The following is a 21,835-nucleotide window of genomic DNA, read 5'->3' as shown; positions in this document are numbered from 1 at the left end:
GATTGACTGGAGGAATGGATCTCAATGAGGTAATGTTCAGGGCATGAAATTTTAAGTCCAAAGGTGAGAGGCATTTTAAGACCTCTCATGCGTACAACGGTATTCGTGATCAAAATAGACTGCTGCCTAGCATATATTTTCTAGTGAAGTAATTCAAGTTTGATAAAGCTGAGACAATTTGCATAATATTGACTGATGTACACAAATAAGATTTAATGGAAGTCAACTAAGAATGTTGCAAGATCTTGAACCTCGGATCCATTATTTGTTCATTTTTACTTAAAATGAAGCAAGGTTAAGAAATTTTATCAAAAAACTTAGATTCACATTGGGGTAATAAATTTTAATGCTTAGTGATATTTCAATATCAGCATACTTTGAGATGTTTTTTTGCTAAAAATGCTTTCATCTACTTTAAATAAACGCGGTTAATACGGCATGGGAATCGGACCAAGTTGAATGAAACTTAGATCTCAGACCCCATTTATTCATGCTTGTTCCATTATCTATTAAATATTAAATTAAAATCAAATGACCTGTGGAATGCAAATTAGCCATCCAGTAAGCGATTTGTGAAAAACTTTTTTGTCTCTCTTGCAACATACGGTGAATTGCGTTTTAATTATACAGTTTTCTTTTTAAGAGACAATATTTAAGAACCAAATATTTAGAAATCAAAACTAAGATAAAAATGTTTGAGTTTAAATTTTACGCTTTATATAAACTTCCTATATGTAAGGCAGTGCTGTGATTACGTTTTGACTCGCAAGGAATAGATTTGGCGGACTTTTTAGTAGTTTTATTGTTAGTTGAAAGCTTAGTTAAAGTAGATATCACCATCCAGTGTATATTTAATCTGATTAATCAACGCTGATAATGGATGATACTGCAAAATCTGTAAGGAATTCAGTAGAAGGTATTCTATGATGAACAAAAAATCAACCGTACATTTCACATTCAGGTAATAATAACAAATGTTAATACTTAGTGATATTTCAAAATAGCATGATCGCGTAGATGTCCCAAATGATAGCATAATTTGTATACTGGGTTGCCAGATTGAAATGCTAACTAAGTACTAAGTAGGTAAGGTGCGGACCGCAAATATAAGATGTATTGTGTTCTGAGTTCGATTCCCTGTCTTAACCTTGAATTTTATTTATTGTTAGTGTGAGAATATGATTGCATATCAGTGAATTGTAAAGACATTATTTGACTACTTTACTAAAATTGATCGGATTTTTTAAAAATTTGATTGTTTCAGTCTTCGTTATGTCCAGACCTTCAAACAAGGAAAAGGTATGTACGATTGTTACCTTACTGTTCACCAATTATTCACAGTTATATTTAATGAACTTGCCTAGTTTACTACTCGAAAGCTAACTTAATGGCACTAGCTTTCCATTATAATTTTACATTTTTAGTTGTGACTAAAAATACTAGAGGTAAGCCTAGCGACTTCCTAAACTAATTTTTTTTTTTCTTAAATTAATAAAAGCAAGTTTTTATTCTTTCCGCTTGTTGAACTTGTACTGTGTCTGACATCTGCGTGTTATTGTGGGATGAACAAAAAATAATGAATCCTTAATGTGGTTTTAATACTTTCGGACGTTTTGGCAAATTTTAAAAAAATTTAAAACATAATCGATTTCTATTAGAAATCTAGAATTTAAAACTTTACACCAAAAAACATTTTTGGGAAAACAATTTGCATACGTACCTAAAAACGTTTTTACTAGAAAAATTATTCAAATCAAAGTTATTGATTTGCATGTAAGACGTATCAATACAAAATTTAAAAAATGTTGGCATTTTATTTAAAATCTTAGAAATAATTAAAAAATTTATTTAGTAAAGAGGTGTTTCCGTTGTTCATTTTTTTTTTTTTTTTTTTTGAAACTCAGACTTTAAGCCACACATTTTAACCCTCTTTATAATGCATGCGGTGCAGGAACCTAATGATACTTTATAGAGAATATCTACCCTTCTCTACTGGTAGTTTTTTGATAGAATTTTCCCGGAGATTAGTTTCAGCTAAAGTTTGCACACCACCATGCAATGTCGGGATTCATTTCTGATAAATTGATAAATGAGTGAAAAAAAATCAATATAAAACTGATACTTTAAGAAAAAGGATCTTCAATCAAGTTAAGTTAAGATCCAGCCCAAATATAAAGTTTCTGTTTTTTTGTGCACAAAGATAATTTTCTAAAAAAAAAAAAAACACTTTTTTACCTTAGGGTATCTTGAGATAATCTTTCCGCGAAACTTAATTTCGGATATTTGGCAAGATCATAAAACTTTTTTTAACTAATAAGAGAAGGTAAAAAAAGGTATTTATTTTATTTAAAATTATATCAACTTTCAAATTTGTATTCTAAAGCCTCTCCTAGGCTATTCCTTGTCCAACATAAGAGGTCTATTCTAACATACTCTGTTATTTTTATCATTCTTTTTTTCCTGAAGCTGTTATTATAAATTATGAAAATAAATCTGTTGATTATTTTTAGGCTGCAAAAGCAGAAGCAGCTATGGCAATAGAAGATCAAGTCCTAAAAGCTGAAAATGAATTGTACCTACTTTGTTTGAAAGAACATCATTTTAATGAAGATAAATACAAAGAAATACAAGAATTAAATGTATGTATTACTGATTAATCCACTTGCCACTTCCACTTATTTACAAATTCTTATTGGAAAAGTTACTTCTAACTTGGTATGTTTAATAAATTATTTAGTTTTCAGGGAAAGGACAGTCACTTCCCCTCAGCTTTTAGTTTCTCTAAGGGCAACTTAAAGCTAAAAATAACGCTTGCTCCTCTACCTTCTCACAATTAATTTGGAGCCGATAGTTGATTGGCTTCAGCACACTCTATCTCCTAATCTCACTTTTTTTTTCTTCTTTTTTTTGGCATCTATAATACTACGCTAAGAAGCCAGTGGATTTGGCTTGACAGTCTCTCTCTGCTCACAGCTCATCTCTTCCCTCAATGTAGCCTTCAATCATTTTATATTTTAAAGAGAAGCTGCCCCAAAACTCTATAACAATTAAAGTTTTTGGAAAATCCTTTTAATAAAAAATATTAGTATATTTATAAATAAGTTTGTACAAGTTTAAACATGTACACTAAGTTTGAAAACAATTTAGAAACGGTCTCGAGAAAATTACTCGAGATTTTTTATTTTAATTTGATTTAATTTTCTCACCTTGGAAATTCAAAATGTAGGAAAGTTTCACTAACAAATAATTGATCATTTTCTTTTTCATGAATACTAGTAGGAAAATAGTTATACACTATCTTTGAAAAGAATGGTCAAATAAATTAAATTAGTTGGGTTTGGTCTAAATTTCTGCAAAAAGTAGCGAACCATTACTGTAGTCGTTCAATAACAGTCGTCTGATAAAAATAACCGCATACAATATGGATTAATACTCCTTTTACAAATAATATGTATTATTAAAAAGAAAAAAAATAATAATAAAAATTGCTCAGATAAGAATAAAGAAAGAACGACTAGAAGTGGATGAAAAGAAGAGACTAATGCAGGAGCAAATTAAAAAAATTAAAGCAATTCAGTTAGTAAAGGAACGATATGAAAGTGCAACCAAAGCTGCTAAGAAACTGGAAAATTTACCATGTGAGTAAGACCATGTCTCAAGTTTTCAATTTCTTTTATGATAAATCTTTAAAAGATATGAAAGAGAAAAATAAAATTATAGTTGTACGATAAATATTATTAATTAATTCTACCGCAAAGAATCAAATTAACAATTAAGAATCTCCTTAAGTGTAGATCAATAACATTTATTTGAAAAATTTGAATAAGAGCACTCAGTGAGAAAGGGGTGGTTAGTTTTCCCTCTTACGTGCCATTATTGTTCATTGTACTGACTTATCATCTGTATGTTAATGTTAAGTTGGAGATTGGATTCCAAAATTTGACAAAAATCAGCTGATGAGATTTATTAGTGGAAGTGCCACTTTATCGAAAGAATTTTCATTAATTTCTTTGAAATCGGGACAGTTACGTACGAAAGTTTGTTCAAAATAGAAAAGTAATGCCTCCTATACTATTTGTTATAATTGGACTACTACCATCAAAACGGCACGTATAGTAAGCCTAAAAAAAGCGGACGTATGGTGTTTTGAGTAAGATTTAAGTTGTTCAAATTTATAATCCTGTTTAAGATTATTATTAATTTTATGTTGAAGGTGAAATAAAACCAGAATTTCTAAACAAAATAAAACCTGTTGCGAATGATATTTCACAAAGAATGAGCTCACTTGAATTAAGGAATTTTGCTCCTATTACCAAAGCTGAAGAAGGTAAGCCATAGAAACCTACATACGATAATTTTTTCCCCCTCACTCTTTTTTAGTTCAATAGTTTATTGTAACTTCAGATTTATTCACTTAAATATAGGCAGTCCAATATTAATCTCCTTAACAAAAACTTACAGTTTTAAAAGTTAAGTATAAGGGTTGATTAAACGCCAAACGGTACACAAATCAGCGAGTACCAAACATTTCATTAATACTACTAGTATCATATTTTTTAGAATGTATTAGATGTCACAGACCCTTCTGCTGGCCATATTCATGCATAAAATAATAATTCAGTAATGAGTTGCACCCATTTAATTTAGATTGTAATAGCAGATATTAAACTAGTCATGCACAGGTTTAAACAAAAAAAAAATAATAATAATTTAATAAAAAATATAGTTGTTTTGACGTTGAAAATTAAAAATGCATATACCAACGTACATACCGATTTTATTTTGTTTTTGATATCTGCTTTAAGTGGAAATTAAGCACAGCAGAAAGAAGTAAACATTGGTAGGTTTAAGTTCATTGTTCAATTAATCTGATTGGTACTTTACCTAGTAGTTAATATAATATGTAATTAATAATTAACCTAGTTTGTCAATATTAAATGTTAATGTAGTTTTCTTCAATTACATTGTTAATCTAGGCGTACTCCCCACAATGTTATTCAGGGTGATCAATTTAAAGCGCACCAATCGCTAATAACGTTTTAGGATAGCAGAATTTCGAAAAAACCACGAAGTAAACTATATGTTTGTTTTTTTTGGTCTAGTTTTCTAATTTTCCTCTCCCGATGCTGTATCTTCATTTTTCACGGAGTTACGGCCAAAAACCTAATTGGGGTTTCATAAGGACCATTGGTATTGACAATGATTATGAAAACTACATAAAACACAGTGAAAAATGACGTTGACCTCGTTTCGATATCCCTAATATTAGTCAAGATATTTAAGATCAAAGTTACAATTTTATATATTCGTGAACGGTTTTCGATATTAATTTTCCACCAGAAATACACGTTTTGGGAGATCCTCTGACTGCAAAAAATGTTATTTGTGACGCAAAGAACAAAAGTAATAATAATTCAAGATTTTAAAACATGTAGTGTAATGTAATAGTTGTGGGTGAATTAAGATAAATTGGTTTTATCATCAAATAAAAGCAATCATCACATCATTTTAATGCACCCAGTATGCAAGATTTCTTGAACTATGATTACGGTAAGAAGACCATATACAGGTAAAATATAATCAAAATCTATCGAGTAGTTTACGAGATATTTGAAGTTAAAGTTTTCACTGTTTCAAACTGAACCAAAATTTACCTCTTAATATCTCGTTTTCTGCTCGATAGAATTTTACTAAATTTTATACAATTATATACTAAAGTTGTCTTCATATAGAGGCAAAATATAATCAAAATCTATCGAGTAGTTTACGAGATATTTGAAGTTAAAGTTTTTACTGTTTCAAACTGAACCAAACTTTAACTCTAAATATCTCGTTTTCTGCTCCATAGATTTTTAATAAATTTTATACAATTATAGACAATAGTTGCCTTCATATACGGGTAAAATATAGTCAAAATCTATCGAGTAGTTTACGAGATATTTGAAGGTAAAATTTTCACTCTGTAAAACGAAAGCAAAGTTTACCTCTTACTATCTCGTTTCCTACTCGATAGATTTTTACTAAATTTTACACAATTCTAGACAATAGTTGCCTCCATATACAGGTAAAATATAATCAAAATCTAACGAGTAGTATACGAGATATTTGAAGTTAAAGTTTTCACTGTTTCAAACTGAACCAAACTTTAACTTTAAGTATCTCGTATTCTGCTCGATAGATTTTTACTAAATTTTATACAATTATATACTAAAGTTGTCATCATATAGAGGTAAAATATAATCAAAATCTATCGAGTAGTTTACGAGATATTTGAAGTTAAAGTTTTTACTGTTTCAAACTGAACCAAACTTTAACTCTAAATATCTCGTTTTCTGCTCCATAGATTTTTAATAAATTTTATACAATTATAGACAATAGTTGCCTTCATATACAGGTAAAATATAGTCAAAATCTATCGAGTAGTTTACGAGATATTTGAAGGTAAAATTTTCACTCTGTAAAACGAAAGCAAAGTTTACCTCTTACTATCTCGTTTCCTACTCGATAGATTTTTACTAAATTTTACACAATTCTAGACAATAGATGCCTCCATATACAGGTAAAATATAATCAAAATCTAACGAGTAGTATACGAGATATTTGAAGTTAAAGTTTTCACTGTTTCAAACTGAACCAAACTTTAACTCTAAGTATCTCGTATTCTGCTCGATAGATTTTTACTAAATTTTATACAATTATATACTAAAGTTGTCTTCATATAGAGGTAAAATATAATCAAAATCTATCGAGTAGTTTACGAGATATTTGAAGTTAAAGTTTTTACTGTTTCAAACTGAACCAAACTTTAACTCTAAATATCTCGCTTTCTACTTGATAGATTTTTTATAAATTTTATACAATTATAGACAATAGTTGCCTCCATATACAGGTAAAATATAGTCAAAATCTATCGAGTAGTTTACGAGAAATTTGAAGGTAAAATTTTCACTCTGTAAAACGAAAGCAAAGTTTAACTCTTACTATCTCGTTTCCTACTCGATAGATTTTTACTGAATTTTATACAATTCTAGACAATAGTTGGCTCCATATACAGGTAAAATATAATCAAAATCTATCGAGTAGTTTACGAGATATTTGAAGATAAAGTTTTCACTGTTTCAAACTGAACCAAACTTTAACTCTAAATATCTCGTTTTCTGCTCGATAGATTTTTACTAAATTTTACACAATTCTAGACAATAGATGCCTCCATATACAGGTAAAATATAATCAAAATCTAACGAGTAGTATACGAGATATTTGAAGTTAAAGTTTTCACTGTTTCAAACTGAACCAAACTTTAACTCTAAGTATCTCGTATTCTGCTCGATAGATTTTTACTAAATTTTATACAATTATATACTAAAGTTGTCTTCATATAGAGGTAAAATATAATCAAAATCTATCGAGTAGTTTACGAGATATTTGAAGTTAAAGTTTTTACTGTTTCAAACTGAACCAAACTTTAACTCTAAATATCTCGCTTTCTGCTTGATAGATTTTTTATAAATTTTATACAATTATAGATAATAGTTGCCTCCATATACAGGTAAAATATAGTCAAAATCTATCGAGTAGTTTACGAGAAATTTGAAGGTAAAATTTTCACTCTGTAAAACGAAAGCAAAGTTTAACTCTTACTATCTCGTTTCCTACTCGATAGATTTTTACTGAATTTTATACAATTCTAGACAATAGTTGGCTCCATATACAGGTAAAATATAATCAAAATCTATCGAGTAGTTTACGAGATATTTGAAGATAAAATTTTCACTGTTTCAAACTGAACCAAACTTTAACTCTAAATATCTCGTTTTCTGCTCGATAGATTTTTACTAAATTTTACACAATTATAGACAATAGTTGTCTCCATACACAGGTAAAATATAATCAAAATCTATGGAGTAGTTTACGAGATATTTGAAGTTAAAGTTTTCAGTGTTTCAAACTGAACAAACATTTAACTCTAAATATCTCGTTTTCTGCTTGATAGATTTTTACTAAATTTTACACAATTATAGACAATAGTTGTCTCCATACACAGGTAAAATATAGTCAAAATCTATCAAGTAGTTTACGAGATATTTGAAGGTAAAATTTTCACTCTGTAAAACGAAAGCAAAGTTTACCTCTTACTATCTCGTTTCCTACTCGATAGATTTTTACTAAATTTTACACAATTCTAGACAATAGTTGCCTCCATATACAGGTAAAATATAATCAAAATCTAACGAGTAGTATACGAGATATTTGAAGTTAAAGTTTTCACTGTTTCAAACTGAACCAAACTTTAACTCTAAGTATCTCGTATTCTGCTCGATAGATTTTTACTAAATTTTATACAATTATATACTAAAGTTGTCTTCATATAGAGGTAAAATATAATCAAAATCTATCGAGTAGTTTACGAGATATTTGAAGTTAAAGTTTTTACTGTTTCAAACTGAACCAAACTTTAACTCTAAATATCTCGTTTTCTGCTCCATAGATTTTTAATAAATTTTATACAATTATAGACAATAGTTGCCTTCATATACAGGTAAAATATAGTCAAAATCTATCGAGTAGTTTACGAGATATTTGAAGGTAAAATTTTCACTCTGTAAAACGAAAGCAAAGTTTACCTCTTACTATCTCGTTTCCTACTCGATAGATTTTTACTAAATTTTACACAATTCTAGACAATAGATGCCTCCATATACAGGTAAAATATAATCAAAATCTAACGAGTAGTATACGAGATATTTGAAGTTAAAGTTTTCACTGTTTCAAACTGAACCAAACTTTAACTCAAAGTATCTCGTATTCTGCTCGATAGATTTTTACTAAATTTTATACAATTATATACTAAAGTTGTCTTCATATAGAGGTAAAATATAATCAAAATCTATCGAGTAGTTTACGAGATATTTGAAGTTAAAGTTTTTACTGTTTCAAACTGAACCAAACTTTAACTCTAAATATCTCGCTTTCTGCTTGATAGATTTTTAATAAATTTTATACAATTATAGACAATAGTTGCCTCCATATACAGGTAAAATATAGTCAAAATCTATCGAGTAGTTTACGAGAAATTTGAAGGTAAAATTTTCACTCTGTAAAACGAAAGCAAAGTTTACCTCTTACTATCTCGTTTCCTACTCGATAGATTTTTACTAAATTTTACACAATTCTAGACAATAGATGCCTCCATATACAGGTAAAATATAATCAAAATCTAACGAGTAGTATACGAGATATTTGAAGTTAAAGTTTTCACTGTTTCAAACTGAACCAAACTTTAACTCAAAGTATCTCGTATTCTGCTCGATAGATTTTTACTAAATTTTATACAATTATATACTAAAGTTGTCTTCATATAGAGGTAAAATATAATCAAAATCTATCGAGTAGTTTACGAGATATTTGAAGTTAAAGTTTTTACTGTTTCAAACTGAACCAAACTTTAACTCTAAATATCTCGCTTTCTGCTTGATAGATTTTTAATAAATTTTATACAATTATAGACAATAGTTGCCTCCATATACAGGTAAAATATAGTCAAAATCTATCGAGTAGTTTACGAGAAATTTGAAGGTAAAATTTTCACTCTGTAAAACGAAAGCAAAGTTTAACTCTTACTATCTCGTTTCCTACTCGATAGATTTTTACTGAATTTTATACAATTCTAGACAATAGTTGGCTCCATATACAGGTAAAATATAATCAAAATCTAACGAGTAGTATACGAGATATTTGAAGTTAAAGTTTTCACTGTTTCAAACTGAACCAAACTTTAACTCTAAGTATCTCGTATTCTGCTCGATAGATTTTTACTAAATTTTATACAATTATATACTAAAGTTGTCTTCATATAGAGGTAAAATATAATCAAAATCTATCGAGTAGTTTACGAGATATTTGAAGTTAAAGTTTTTACTGTTTCAAACTGAACCAAACTTTAACTCTAAATATCTCGCTTTCTGCTTGATAGATTTTTTATAAATTTTATACAATTATAGACAATAGTTGCCTCCATATACAGGTAAAATATAGTCAAAATCTATCAAGTAGTTTACGAGAAATTTGAAGGTAAAATTTTCACTCTGTAAAACGAAAGCAAAGTTTAACTCTTACTATCTCGTTTCCTACTCGATAGATTTTTACTGAATTTTATACAATTCTAGACAATAGTTGGCTCCATATACAGGTAAAATATAATCAAAATCTATCGAGTAGTTTACGAGATATTTGAAGATAAAGTTTTCACTGTTTCAAACTGAACCAAACTTTAACTCTAAATATCTCGTTTTCTGCTCGATAGATTTTTACTAAATTTTACACAATTATAGACAATAGTTGTCTCCATACACAGGTAAAATATAATCAAAATCTATGGAGTAGTTTACGAGATATTTGAAGTTAAAGTTTTCAGTGTTTCAAACTGAACAAACATTTAACTCTAAATATCTCGTTTTCTGCTTGATAGATTTTTACTAAATTTTACACAATTATAGACAATAGTTGTCTCCATACACAGGTAAAATATAGTCAAAATCTATCAAGTAGTTTACGAGATATTTGAAGGTAAAATTTTCACTCTGTAAAACGAAAGCAAAGTTTACCTCTTACTATCTCGTTTCCTACTCGATAGATTTTTACTAAATTTTACACAATTCTAGACAATAGTTGCCTCCATATACAGGTAAAATATAATCAAAATCTAACGAGTAGTATACGAGATATTTGAAGTTAAAGTTTTCACTGTTTCAAACTGAACCAAACTTTGACTCTAAGTATCTCGTATTCTGCTCGATAGATTTTTACTAAATTTTATACAATTATATACTAAAGTTGTCTTCTTATAGAGGTAAAATATAATCAAAATCTATCGAGTAGTTTACGAGATATTTGAAGTTAAAGTTTTTACTGTTTCAAACTGAACCAAACTTTAACTCTAAATATCTCGTTTTCTGCTCCATAGATTTTTAATAAATTTTATACAATTATAGACAATAGTTGCCTTCATATACAGGTAAAATATAGTCAAAATCTATCGAGTAGTTTATGAGATATTTGAAGGTAAAATTTTCACTCTGTAAAACGAAAGCAAAGTTTACCTCTTACTATCTCGTTTCCTACTCGATAGATTTTTACTAAATTTTACACAATTCTAGACAATAGATGCCTCCATATACAGGTAAAATATAATCAAAATCTAACGAGTAGTATACGAGATATTTGAAGTTAAAGTTTTCACTGTTTCAAACTGAACCAAACTTTAACTCAAAGTATCTCGTATTCTGCTCGATAGATTTTTACTAAATTTTATACAATTATATACTAAAGTTGTCTTCATATAGAGGTAAAATATAATCAAAATCTATCGAGTAGTTTACGAGATATTTGAAGTTAAAGTTTTTACTGTTTCAAACTGAACCAAACTTTAACTCTAAATATCTCGCTTTCTGCTTGATAGATTTTTAATAAATTTTATACAATTATAGACAATAGTTGCCTCCATATACAGGTAAAATATAGTCAAAATCTATCGAGTAGTTTACGAGAAATTTGAAGGTAAAATTTTCACTCTGTAAAACGAAAGCAAAGTTTAACTCTTACTATCTCGTTTCCTACTCGATAGATTTTTACTGAATTTTATACAATTCTAGACAATAGTTGGCTCCATATACAGGTAAAATATAATCAAAATCTATCGAGTAGTTTACGAGATATTTGAAGATAAAGTTTTCACTGTTTCAAACTGAACCAAACTTTAACTCTAAATATCTCGTTTTCTGCTCGATAGATTTTTACTAAATTTTACACAATTATAGACAATAGTTGTCTCCATACACAGGTAAAATATAATCAAAATCTATGGAGTAGTTTACGAGATATTTGAAATTAAAGTTTTCAGTGTTTCAAACTGAACAAACATTTAACTCTAAATATCTCGTTTTCTGCTTGATAGATTTTTACTAAATTTTACACAATTATAGACAATAGTTGTCTCCATACACAGGTAAAATATAGTCAAAATCTATCAAGTAGTTTACGAGATATTTGAAGGTAAAATTTTCACTCTGTAAAACGAAAGCAAAGTTTACCTCTTACTATCTCGTTTCCTACTCGATAGATTTTTACTAAATTTTACACAATTCTAGACAATAGTTGCCTCCATATACAGGTAAAATATAATCAAAATCTAACGAGTAGTATACGAGATATTTGAAGTTAAAGTTTTCACTGTTTCAAACTGAACCAAACTTTAACTCTAAGTATCTCGTTTTCTGCTCAATAGATTTTTACTAAATTTTACACAATTATAGACAATAGTTGTCTCCATATACAGGTAAAATATAAACAAAATCTATCGAGCAGTTTACGAGATATTTGAAGTTAAAGTTTTCAGTGTTTCAAACTGAACCAAACTTTAACTCTAAATATCTCGTTTTCTGGTCGATAGATTTTTACTAAATTTTACACAATTATAGACAATAGTTGTCTCCATACACAGGTAAAATATAATCAAAATCTATGGAGTAGTTTACGAGATATTTGAAGTTAAAGTATTCAGTGTTTCAAACTGAACAAACATTTAACTCTAAATATCTCGTTTTCTGCTTGATAGATTTTTACTAAATTTTACACAATTATAGACAATAGTTGTCTCCATACACAGGTAAAAAATAATCAAAATCTATGGAGTAGTTTACGAGATATTTAAAGTTAAAGTTTTCACTGTTTCAAACTGAACCAAACTTTAACTCCAAATATCTCGTTTTCTGCTCGATAGATTTTTACTAAATTTTACAAAATTATAGACAATAGTTGTCTCCATATACAGCTAAAATATAATCAAAATCTATCGAGTAGTTTACGAGATATTTGAAGTTAAATTTTCACTGTTTCAAACTGAACCAAACTTTAACTCTTAATATCTCGTTTTCTGCTCGATAGATTTTTACTAAATTTTACACAATTATAGACAATAGTTGTCTCCATGCACAGGTAAAATATAAACAAAATCTATCGAGTAGTTTACGAGATATTTGAAGTTAAAGTTTTCAGTGTTTCAAACTGAACCAAACTTTAACTCTAAATATCTCGTTTTCTGGTCGATAGATTTTTACTAAATTTTACACAATTATAGACAATAGTTGTCTCCATACACAGGTAAAATATAATCAAAATCTATGGAGTAGTTTACGAGATATTTGAAGTTAAAGTTTTCAGTGTTTCAAACTGAACAAACATTTAACTCTAAATATCTCGTTTTCTGCTTGATAGATTTTTACTAAATTTTACACAATTATAGACAATAGTTGTCTCCATACACAGGTAAAAAATAATCAAAATCTATGGAGTAGTTTACGAGATATTTAAAGTTAAAGTTTTCACTGTTTCAAACTGAACCAAACTTTAACTCTAAATATCTCGTTTTCTGCTCGATAGATTTTTACTAAATTTTACAAAATTATAGACAATAGTTGTCTCCATATACAGCTAAAATATAATCAAAATCTATCGAGTAGTTTACGAGATATTTGAAGTTAAATTTTCACTGTTTCAAACTGAACCAAACTTTAACTCTTAATATCTCGTTTTCTGCTCGATAGATTTTTACTAAATTTTACACAATTATAGACAATAGTTGTCTCCATACACAGGTAAAATATAAATAAAATCTATCGAGTAGTTTACGAGATATTTGAAGATAAAGTTTTCACTGTTTCAAACTGAACCAAACTTTAATTTTAATATCTGGTTTCCTACTCGATAGATTTTTACTAAATTTTACACAATTATAGACAATAGTTGTCTCCATATACAGGTAAAATATAATCAAAATCTATCGAGTAGTTTACGAGATATTTGAAGTTAGTTTTCACTGTTTCAAACTGAACCAAAATTTAGCTCTTAATATCTCGTATTCTGCTCGATAGATTTTTACTAAATTTTATACAATTATATACTAAAGTTGTCATCATATAGAGGTAAAATATAATCAAAATCTATCGACTAGTTTACGAGATATTTGAAGTTAAAGTTTTTACTGTTTCAAACTGAACCAAACTTTAACTCTAAATATCTCGTTTTCTGCTCCATAGATTTTTAATAAATTTTATACAATTATAGACAATAGTTGCCTTCATATACAGGTAAAATATAGTCAAAATCTATCGAGTAGTTTACGAGATATTTGAAGGTAAAATTTTCACTCTGTAAAACGAAAGCAAAGTTTACCTCTTACTATCTCGTTTCCTACTCGATAGATTTTTACTAAATTTTACACAATTCTAGACAATAGATGCCTCCATATACAGGTAAAATATAATCAAAATCTAACGAGTAGTATACGAGATATTTGAAGTTAAAGTTTTCACTGTTTCAAACTGAACCAAACTTTAACTCTAAGTATCTCGTATTCTGCTCGATAGATTTTTACTAAATTTTATACAATTATATACTAAAGTTGTCTTCATATAGAGGTAAAATATAATCAAAATCTATCGAGTAGTTTACGAGATATTTGAAGTTAAAGTTTTTACTGTTTCAAACTGAACCAAACTTTAACTCTAAATATCTCGCTTTCTGCTTGATAGATTTTTTATAAATTTTATACAATTATAGACAATAGTTGCCTCCATATACAGGTAAAATATAGTCAAAATCTATCGAGTAGTTTACGAGAAATTTGAAGGTAAAATTTTCACTCTGTAAAACGAAAGCAAAGTTTAACTCTTACTATCTCGTTTCCTACTCGATAGATTTTTACTGAATTTTATACAATTCTAGACAATAGTTGGCTCCATATACAGGTAAAATATAATCAAAATCTATCGAGTAGTTTACGAGATATTTGAAGATAAAGTTTTCACTGTTTCAAACTGAACCAAACTTTAACTCTAAATATCTCGTTTTCTGCTCGATAGATTTTTACTAAATTTTACACAATTATAGACAATAGTTGTCTCCATACACAGGTAAAATATAATCAAAATCTATGGAGTAGTTTACGAGATATTTGAAGTTAAAGTTTTCAGTGTTTCAAACTGAACAAACATTTAACTCTAAATATCTCGTTTTCTGCTTGATAGATTTTTACTAAATTTTACACAATTATAGACAATAGTTGTCTCCATACACAGGTAAAATATAGTCAAAATCTATCAAGTAGTTTACGAGATATTTGAAGGTAAAATTTTCACTCTGTAAAACGAAAGCAAAGTTTACCTCTTACTATCTCGTTTCCTACTCGATAGATTTTTACTAAATTTTACACAATTCTAGACAATAGTTGCCTCCATATACAGGTAAAATATAATCAAAATCTAACGAGTAGTATACGAGATATTTGAAGTTAAAGTTTTCACTGTTTCAAACTGAACCAAACTTTAACTCTAAGTATCTCGTATTCTGCTCGATAGATTTTTACTAAATTTTATACAATTATATACTAAAGTTGTCTTCATATAGAGGTAAAATATAATCAAAATCTATCGAGTAGTTTACGAGATATTTGAAGTTAAAGTTTTTACTGTTTCAAACTGAACCAAACTTTAACTCTAAATATCTCGTTTTCTGCTCCATAGATTTTTAATAAATTTTATACAATTATAGACAATAGTTGCCTTCATATACAGGTAAAATATCGTCGCCTAAGAAGTGATACCTTGTAACTACAAAATATCAACTTTACAGGAGAAGGAAAAAAACAGGATATAAAATTCATTTTAAGGCATACAGTAATTCTTCTTTCAATATTAACTATTAGTGTGACTGTCGTCTTGAAAGTGCATGATTGAAAACAAATTTTTTTTCAACATTTATTTCTTTTTTCAACATTTATATATAAAAATGTAATTTTCGTTGAAATTTTAGTTACGAGGTATCACTTCTTATGCGACGATATAGTCAAAATCTATCGAGTAGTTTACGAGATATTTGAAGGTAAAATTTTCACTCTGTAAAACGAAAGCAAAGTTTACCTCTTACTATCTCGTTTCCTACTCGATAGATTTTTACTAAATTTTACACAATTCTAGACAATAGATGCCTCCATATACAGGTAAAATATAATCAAAATCTAACGAGTAGTATACGAGATATTTGAAGTTAAAGTTTTCACTGTTTCAAACTGAACCAAACTTTAACTCAAAGTATCTCGTATTCTGCTCGATAGATTTTTACTAAATTTTATACAATTATATACTAAAGTTGTCTTCATATAGAGGTAAAATATAATCAAAATCTATCGAGTAGTTTACGAGATATTTGAAGTTAAAGTTTTTACTGTTTCAAACTGAACCAAACTTTAACTCTAAATATCTCGCTTTCTGCTTGATAGATTTTTAATAAATTTTATACAATTATAGACAATAGTTGCCTCCATATACAGGTAAAATATAGTCAAAATCTATCGAGTAGTTTACGAGAAATTTGAAGGTAAAATTTTCACTCTGTAAAACGAAAGCAAAGTTTAACTCTTACTATCTCGTTTCCTACTCGATAGATTTTTACTGAATTTTATACAATTCTAGACAATAGTTGGCTCCATATACAGGTAAAATATAATCAAAATCTATCGAGTAGTTTACGAGATATTTGAAGATAAAGTTTTCACTGTTTCAAACTGAACCAAACTTTAACTCTAAATATCTCGTTTTCTGCTCGATAGATTTTTACTAAATTTTACACAATTATAGACAATAGTTGTCTCCATACACAGGTAAAATATAATCAAAATCTATGGAGTAGTTTACGAGATATTTGAAGTTAAAGTTTTCAGTGTTTCAAACTGAACAAACATTTAACTCTAAATATCTCGTTTTCTGCTTGATAGATTTTTACTGAATTTTATACAATTCTAGACAATAGTTGGCTCCATATACAGGTAAAATATAATCAAAATCTATCGAGTAGTTTACGAGATATTTGAAGATAAAGTTTTCACTGTTTCAAACTGAACCAAACTTTAACTCTAAATATCTCGTTTTCTGCTCAATAGATTTTTACTAAATTTTACACAATTATAGACAATAGTTGTCTCCATATACAGGTAAAATATAATCAAAATCTATGGAGTAGTTTACGAGATATTTGAAGTTAAAGTATTCAGTGTTTCAAACTGAACAAACATTTAACTCTAAATATCTCGTTTTCTGCTTGATAGATTTTTACTAAATTTTACACAATTATAGACAATAGTTGTCTCCATACACAGGTAAAAAATAATCAAAATCTATGGAGTAGTTTACGAGATATTTAAAGTTAAAGTTTTCACTGTTTCAAACTGAACCAAACTTTAACTCCAAATATCTCGTTTTCTGCTCGATAGATTTTTACTAAATTTTACACAATTATAGACAATAGTTGTCTCCATATACAGCTAAAATATAATCAAAATCTATCGAGTAGTTTACGAGATATTTGAAGTTAAATTTTCACTGTTTCAAACTGAACCAAACTTTAACTCTTAATATCTCGTTTTCTGCTCGATAGATTTTTACTAAATTTTACACAATTATAGACAATAGTTGTCTCCATACACAGGTAAAATATAAACAAAATCTATCGAGTAGTTTACGAGATATTTGAAGTTAAAGTTTTCAGTGTTTCAAACTGAACCAAACTTTAACTCTAAATATCTCGTTTTCTGGTCGATAGATTTTTACTAAATTTTACACAATTATAGACAATAGTTGTCTCCATACACAGGTAAAATATAATCAAAATCTATGGAGTAGTTTACGAGATATTTGAAGTTAAAGTTTTCAGTGTTTCAAACTGAACAAACATTTAACTCTAAATATCTCGTTTTCTGCTTGATAGATTTTTACTAAATTTTACACAATTATAGACAATAGTTGTCTCCATACACAGGTAAAAAATAATCAAAATCTATGGAGTAGTTTACGAGATATTTAAAGTTAAAGTTTTCACTGTTTCAAACTGAACCAAACTTTAACTCTAAATATCTCGTTTTCTGCTCGATAGATTTTTACTAAATTTTACAAAATTATAGACAATAGTTGTCTCCATATACAGCTAAAATATAATCAAAATCTATCGAGTAGTTTACGAGATATTTGAAGTTAAATTTTCACTGTTTCAAACTGAACCAAACTTTAACTCTTAATATCTCGTTTTCTGCTCGATAGATTTTTACTAAATTTTACACAATTATAGACAATAGTTGTCTCCATACACAGGTAAAATATAAATAAAATCTATCGAGTAGTTTACGAGATATTTGAAGATAAAGTTTTCACTGTTTCAAACTGAACCAAACTTTAATTTTAATATCTCGTTTCCTACTCGATAGATTTTTACTAAATTTTACACAATTATAGACAATAGTTGTCTCCATATACAGGTAAAATATAATCAAAATCTATCGAGTAGTTTACGAGATATTTGAAGTTAGTTTTCACTGTTTCAAACTGAACCAAAATTTAGCTCTTAATATCTCGTTTTCTGCTCGATAGATTTTTACTAAATTTTATACAATTATATACTAAAGTTGTCTTCATATACAGGTAAAATATAATCAAAATCTATCGAGTAGTTTACGAGATGTTTGAAGTTAATGTTTTCACTTTGTAAAAGGAAAGCAAACTTTAATTCCAAATATCCCCTTTTGTAAGCGTAAGGACTAAGCATTGTAGAAATATTAGTAATAATTTTTGTGTGGGCCTTACTAGCTTGTGGCAAACTCCTCACAAATAGAATGCAAATCTACATAATATTCCGACTCGAATGACACCTCATTGATGAAAATTAGTTCGCCCGTTTTGGCGCTACGTTGTTTACTAAAAAGGTAACAAGAAGAAGATTTTTTGAAGAAGCCGTTTATGATCATTTTCGGCAACTTTTTTCTCGAAACCTATTAGATCTGGGTTGTTGCAAAAAAAAAAAAAGTTACAGTCATAAAGGAGGATTTTCCCTATATTTTAAAGTAAATTTGGGAATTTTATCTTTTATAGAAAAAGAGAAAAAAATTGTCATAGTTGAGCGTCTTTTTCGTGCATTTTTTGCCGATCAACCCTTATGCAACTGTCCTACCGGACAATTAATTAATATTCTTTAATTATTTGCAGATGAAATTGTAAACGATTTTAAAGATATGTCAGATATTATGTTGAAAGTGGAAGAAAATATAAAAGCAGTCAACGTGGATAAAACATCTTGCCAGTTATCAAATCTTGAAAAAAAATTAAACAATATAAAAAATATCACTGGGATGTAAGTATTTATGTTTATTAAATTTTTTAATAATAAAGTGCAGACTTTATTAGTTCACTCTTAACTGAAAACATTTGTTCAAATCCGGTTCGTACACATTCTCCGGCTCTTCCAGTTCGTTTTAAAGTGTTCACCAACAAAAACGAAGCTCCAAAATAATATTAGAATTATATCTGACTTACATATATCCATTGAGTTTGTATTCACTGCCCCTTTTAAGTCATACGAAATACAGGCAAACACTGATGGTGAATCTGAGAGATCGATTTCTTAGGACTATCATCAATCAACATAGTTTTTGTCAGTTTATCTATATTTTACATTTCATTATCTCCTTCTCTATCGACTTAATGTCTAACTTCTCCTCATAAAGGTGCTGACTTGATTTCTTTTCTGGATTAACATTACCTCCCTTACACACTGGACATAAACACGTTAGATGACCTGTTTTCTGATCATTCTGAGAGACAGATACACTGACCGTCCACATGCATTGCAGGAAATGAGAGAACGAAGTTCAACAATCTAAGAAAGACTCGCTGACTCCTGTTTCTAAACCATTTTCTCACGCTCAGGACTTCTTCATTACACCTTTATTTTGGCAGAAAGTTGGTTTTCAATTTTTATTTTATTTAGATACAAATTAAAATCAAATTTCCTCATTAAGTATAACATAGTGTACTTGTATCTGAAATATTTATTTGAAGTATTTTATCTGAAGTTACTTATTTCCAGGTCTCATGAAAAAGAAGTGAAAGTAAATGATCTTATGCTAATGTACATGTCATTGAAGTTAGGGGAACGGTCAGAAATGAATTAGAACTTATTTTATATCATTTATAACATATATGTAATTTTTTTTTATACGTCTTATTATTTTATAGTGTTTTTTCATACTTAATTTCAGAATGCTCATGTATTATGTTCACACAATGTACGTATATTTAGTTGAATTAATTTGTAATTCTAAATCGCAGTATTGATATTTTTTTGTAAATTACTTTATTCCCACTGCTGTTATATGGGAGGCTTTAGTTTGATGTTTCAAAGAGGCCTTTAAAAATTCTTTTGAAATTAATAAAATCGTTTATTATCTGAAAACTCGTATATTTATTACACCTATAATTTAATCGATGTTTTTCATGTTGGTTTCTGATAGAATTGTGCCTGTTTTATTTCTTGTGAAAGGCATCACAATCCAATTTTGAAAAAAATCTAATACTGAGAGAATTGCAATTTCAGGCTTGTAACTTGATAGACCAGTTTAATATTAAACATGAGTATCAAAAAGTGACAAGTGATTGATTAAAAATGTTGAGTTTAGTATGTCTGTTCACTCCAAATGTAGAGAACAACGGTGGAGTCTTATAGCAGGAAATCAAAACATTTATTCGCTTTTGGTAGATTTCAAAACCTTCTCCTCATAGAAGTGAGAGAAATAAAAATGCTACCCACAGATCGAATGCACAAGAGAGCAATGTACATTTTTACCAAGAAGTATACGGGACAACTTACAGAATTCCATCTTACCAGGAGTAATTCAGATATTTTAACTGAAGGAAAGATTGAACAATAAAAAAAAAAATTAAATTAATACAAGGAAATTTCATCTATATTTTAAATACCTCAAAATATTTTCACAATGAAAATTGTTACATTTTGTACAACCATATACAATTTGTAATTATATATTTATTTTATAGCTGGCAGAGCATTATTTTTTGTTTAAATTATTTATTTAAAAACTACTGCACAAAATTTTACAATATTTTCTGGTTAAACTATTTATAATTTAATTAAATTCCATTTCTAAATTCTAAAAATACAGTTATTAGTAAATATATTTATATATTTATAATCAATCAGTTATGAGATTACCATTCAAATATAAATTGGTGTATCTTAAATGAAATAATAAAAATTGAAAAATTAACAGTCATTGTTTTAAATTTTTCCTTCTAAATCACATCATAATCTAGACCTACTTTTATTCATGGAGGAGGTAATATTTTCTAACTCAAAAATTAACAGAAAATATAAATTACAAAAATCAATGATATAGAGTGTTTGCCGAAAATAAAATTCTAGGCTCGTTACTTGTAAATTTTCAAAAATGTTGCCAAATTTGCACTTTTAAAAATAAATAAAGTAAAAAAGTTCCTAAGATACACCCTTAAAATAACTGCTAAGCTGATATAACGTGTCCATTAAGCTAAATTAAAAAATAGGAAATGAAAAAAGTACTTCCTAAAAATATTGAATAAAAAGGAGTCTAAAAACTAATGTATTGAAGTAAAGAAATAAAATTGAATGAAAAGGAAAGACAAAAACAAAAATATACTCGGTAATACAAAAATGAAAAATGTTAACAAAGGTTTGTGCCAAATATAAAAGTACATTTTCATAGCAAAGAATGGATGAAATAGAAGCAAATTCAAATCCAGGCCACAGATACCTTGTGCAGAAATGAGTAAAAGGGATTCCTAAGAAATGTCCAATGGTCCAGAGGGAGGATTGGTCCAGAAACGCTGAAGAAAATAGTTGAACCATTTGGTAGTTTTTCTATTCTTCACAAAAACAAAAAGTCCTCCAAGGAAAGAATAAG

General features: G+C 28.1%; 1 protein-coding gene across 4 annotated transcripts; it reads left to right on the top strand.

Moving 5' to 3' along the window:
• The first annotated feature begins 725 nt into the window (after positions 1-725).
• On the top strand, positions 726-20,331 carry LOC141453987 (uncharacterized). Of its 4 annotated transcripts, XR_012458353.1 has the most exons (8): positions 727-961; positions 1,265-1,299; positions 2,511-2,639; positions 3,494-3,638; positions 4,214-4,327; positions 19,086-19,230; positions 19,730-19,838; positions 19,966-20,331. XR_012458353.1 is itself a non-coding variant. In XM_074127708.1 (7 exons), exons 2-7 carry the CDS (start codon positions 1,273-1,275, stop codon positions 20,048-20,050), a joined length of 645 nt encoding a protein of 214 aa, XP_073983809.1. In that variant the 5' UTR covers positions 727-961; positions 1,265-1,272; the 3' UTR covers positions 20,051-20,331. The 4 variants fall into 4 exon arrangements, 3 of the variants coding, with proteins under 3 accessions (XP_073983810.1, XP_073983809.1, XP_073983811.1); XM_074127708.1 differs by lacking the exon at positions 19,730-19,838; XM_074127710.1 differs by lacking the exon at positions 19,966-20,331 and having other exon boundaries at positions 19,730-19,840.
• The last annotated feature ends 1,504 nt before the right edge of the window (positions 20,332-21,835 follow it).

Source organism: Rhodnius prolixus, unplaced genomic scaffold (assembly GCF_049639745.1).
Source record: "Rhodnius prolixus isolate KJV_2025 unplaced genomic scaffold, Rpr scaffold_9, whole genome shotgun sequence".
NCBI classification, from domain to species: Eukaryota; Metazoa; Arthropoda; class Insecta; order Hemiptera; family Reduviidae; genus Rhodnius; species Rhodnius prolixus.
This window is presented reverse-complemented; position numbering and strand designations above follow the sequence as displayed.

Coding starts and splice junctions, on each gene's coding strand:
- LOC141453987 (XM_074127708.1), top strand. CDS start 1,273: ATGTCCAGACCTTCAAACAAGGAAAAG. Junction 2,640..3,493: donor AAGAAATACAAGAATTAAAT/GTATGTATTACT, acceptor AAAATTGCTCAG/ATAAGAATAAAGAAAGAACG. Junction 19,231..19,965: donor ATAAAAAATATCACTGGGAT/GTAAGTATTTAT, acceptor ACTTATTTCCAG/GTCTCATGAAAAAGAAGTGA.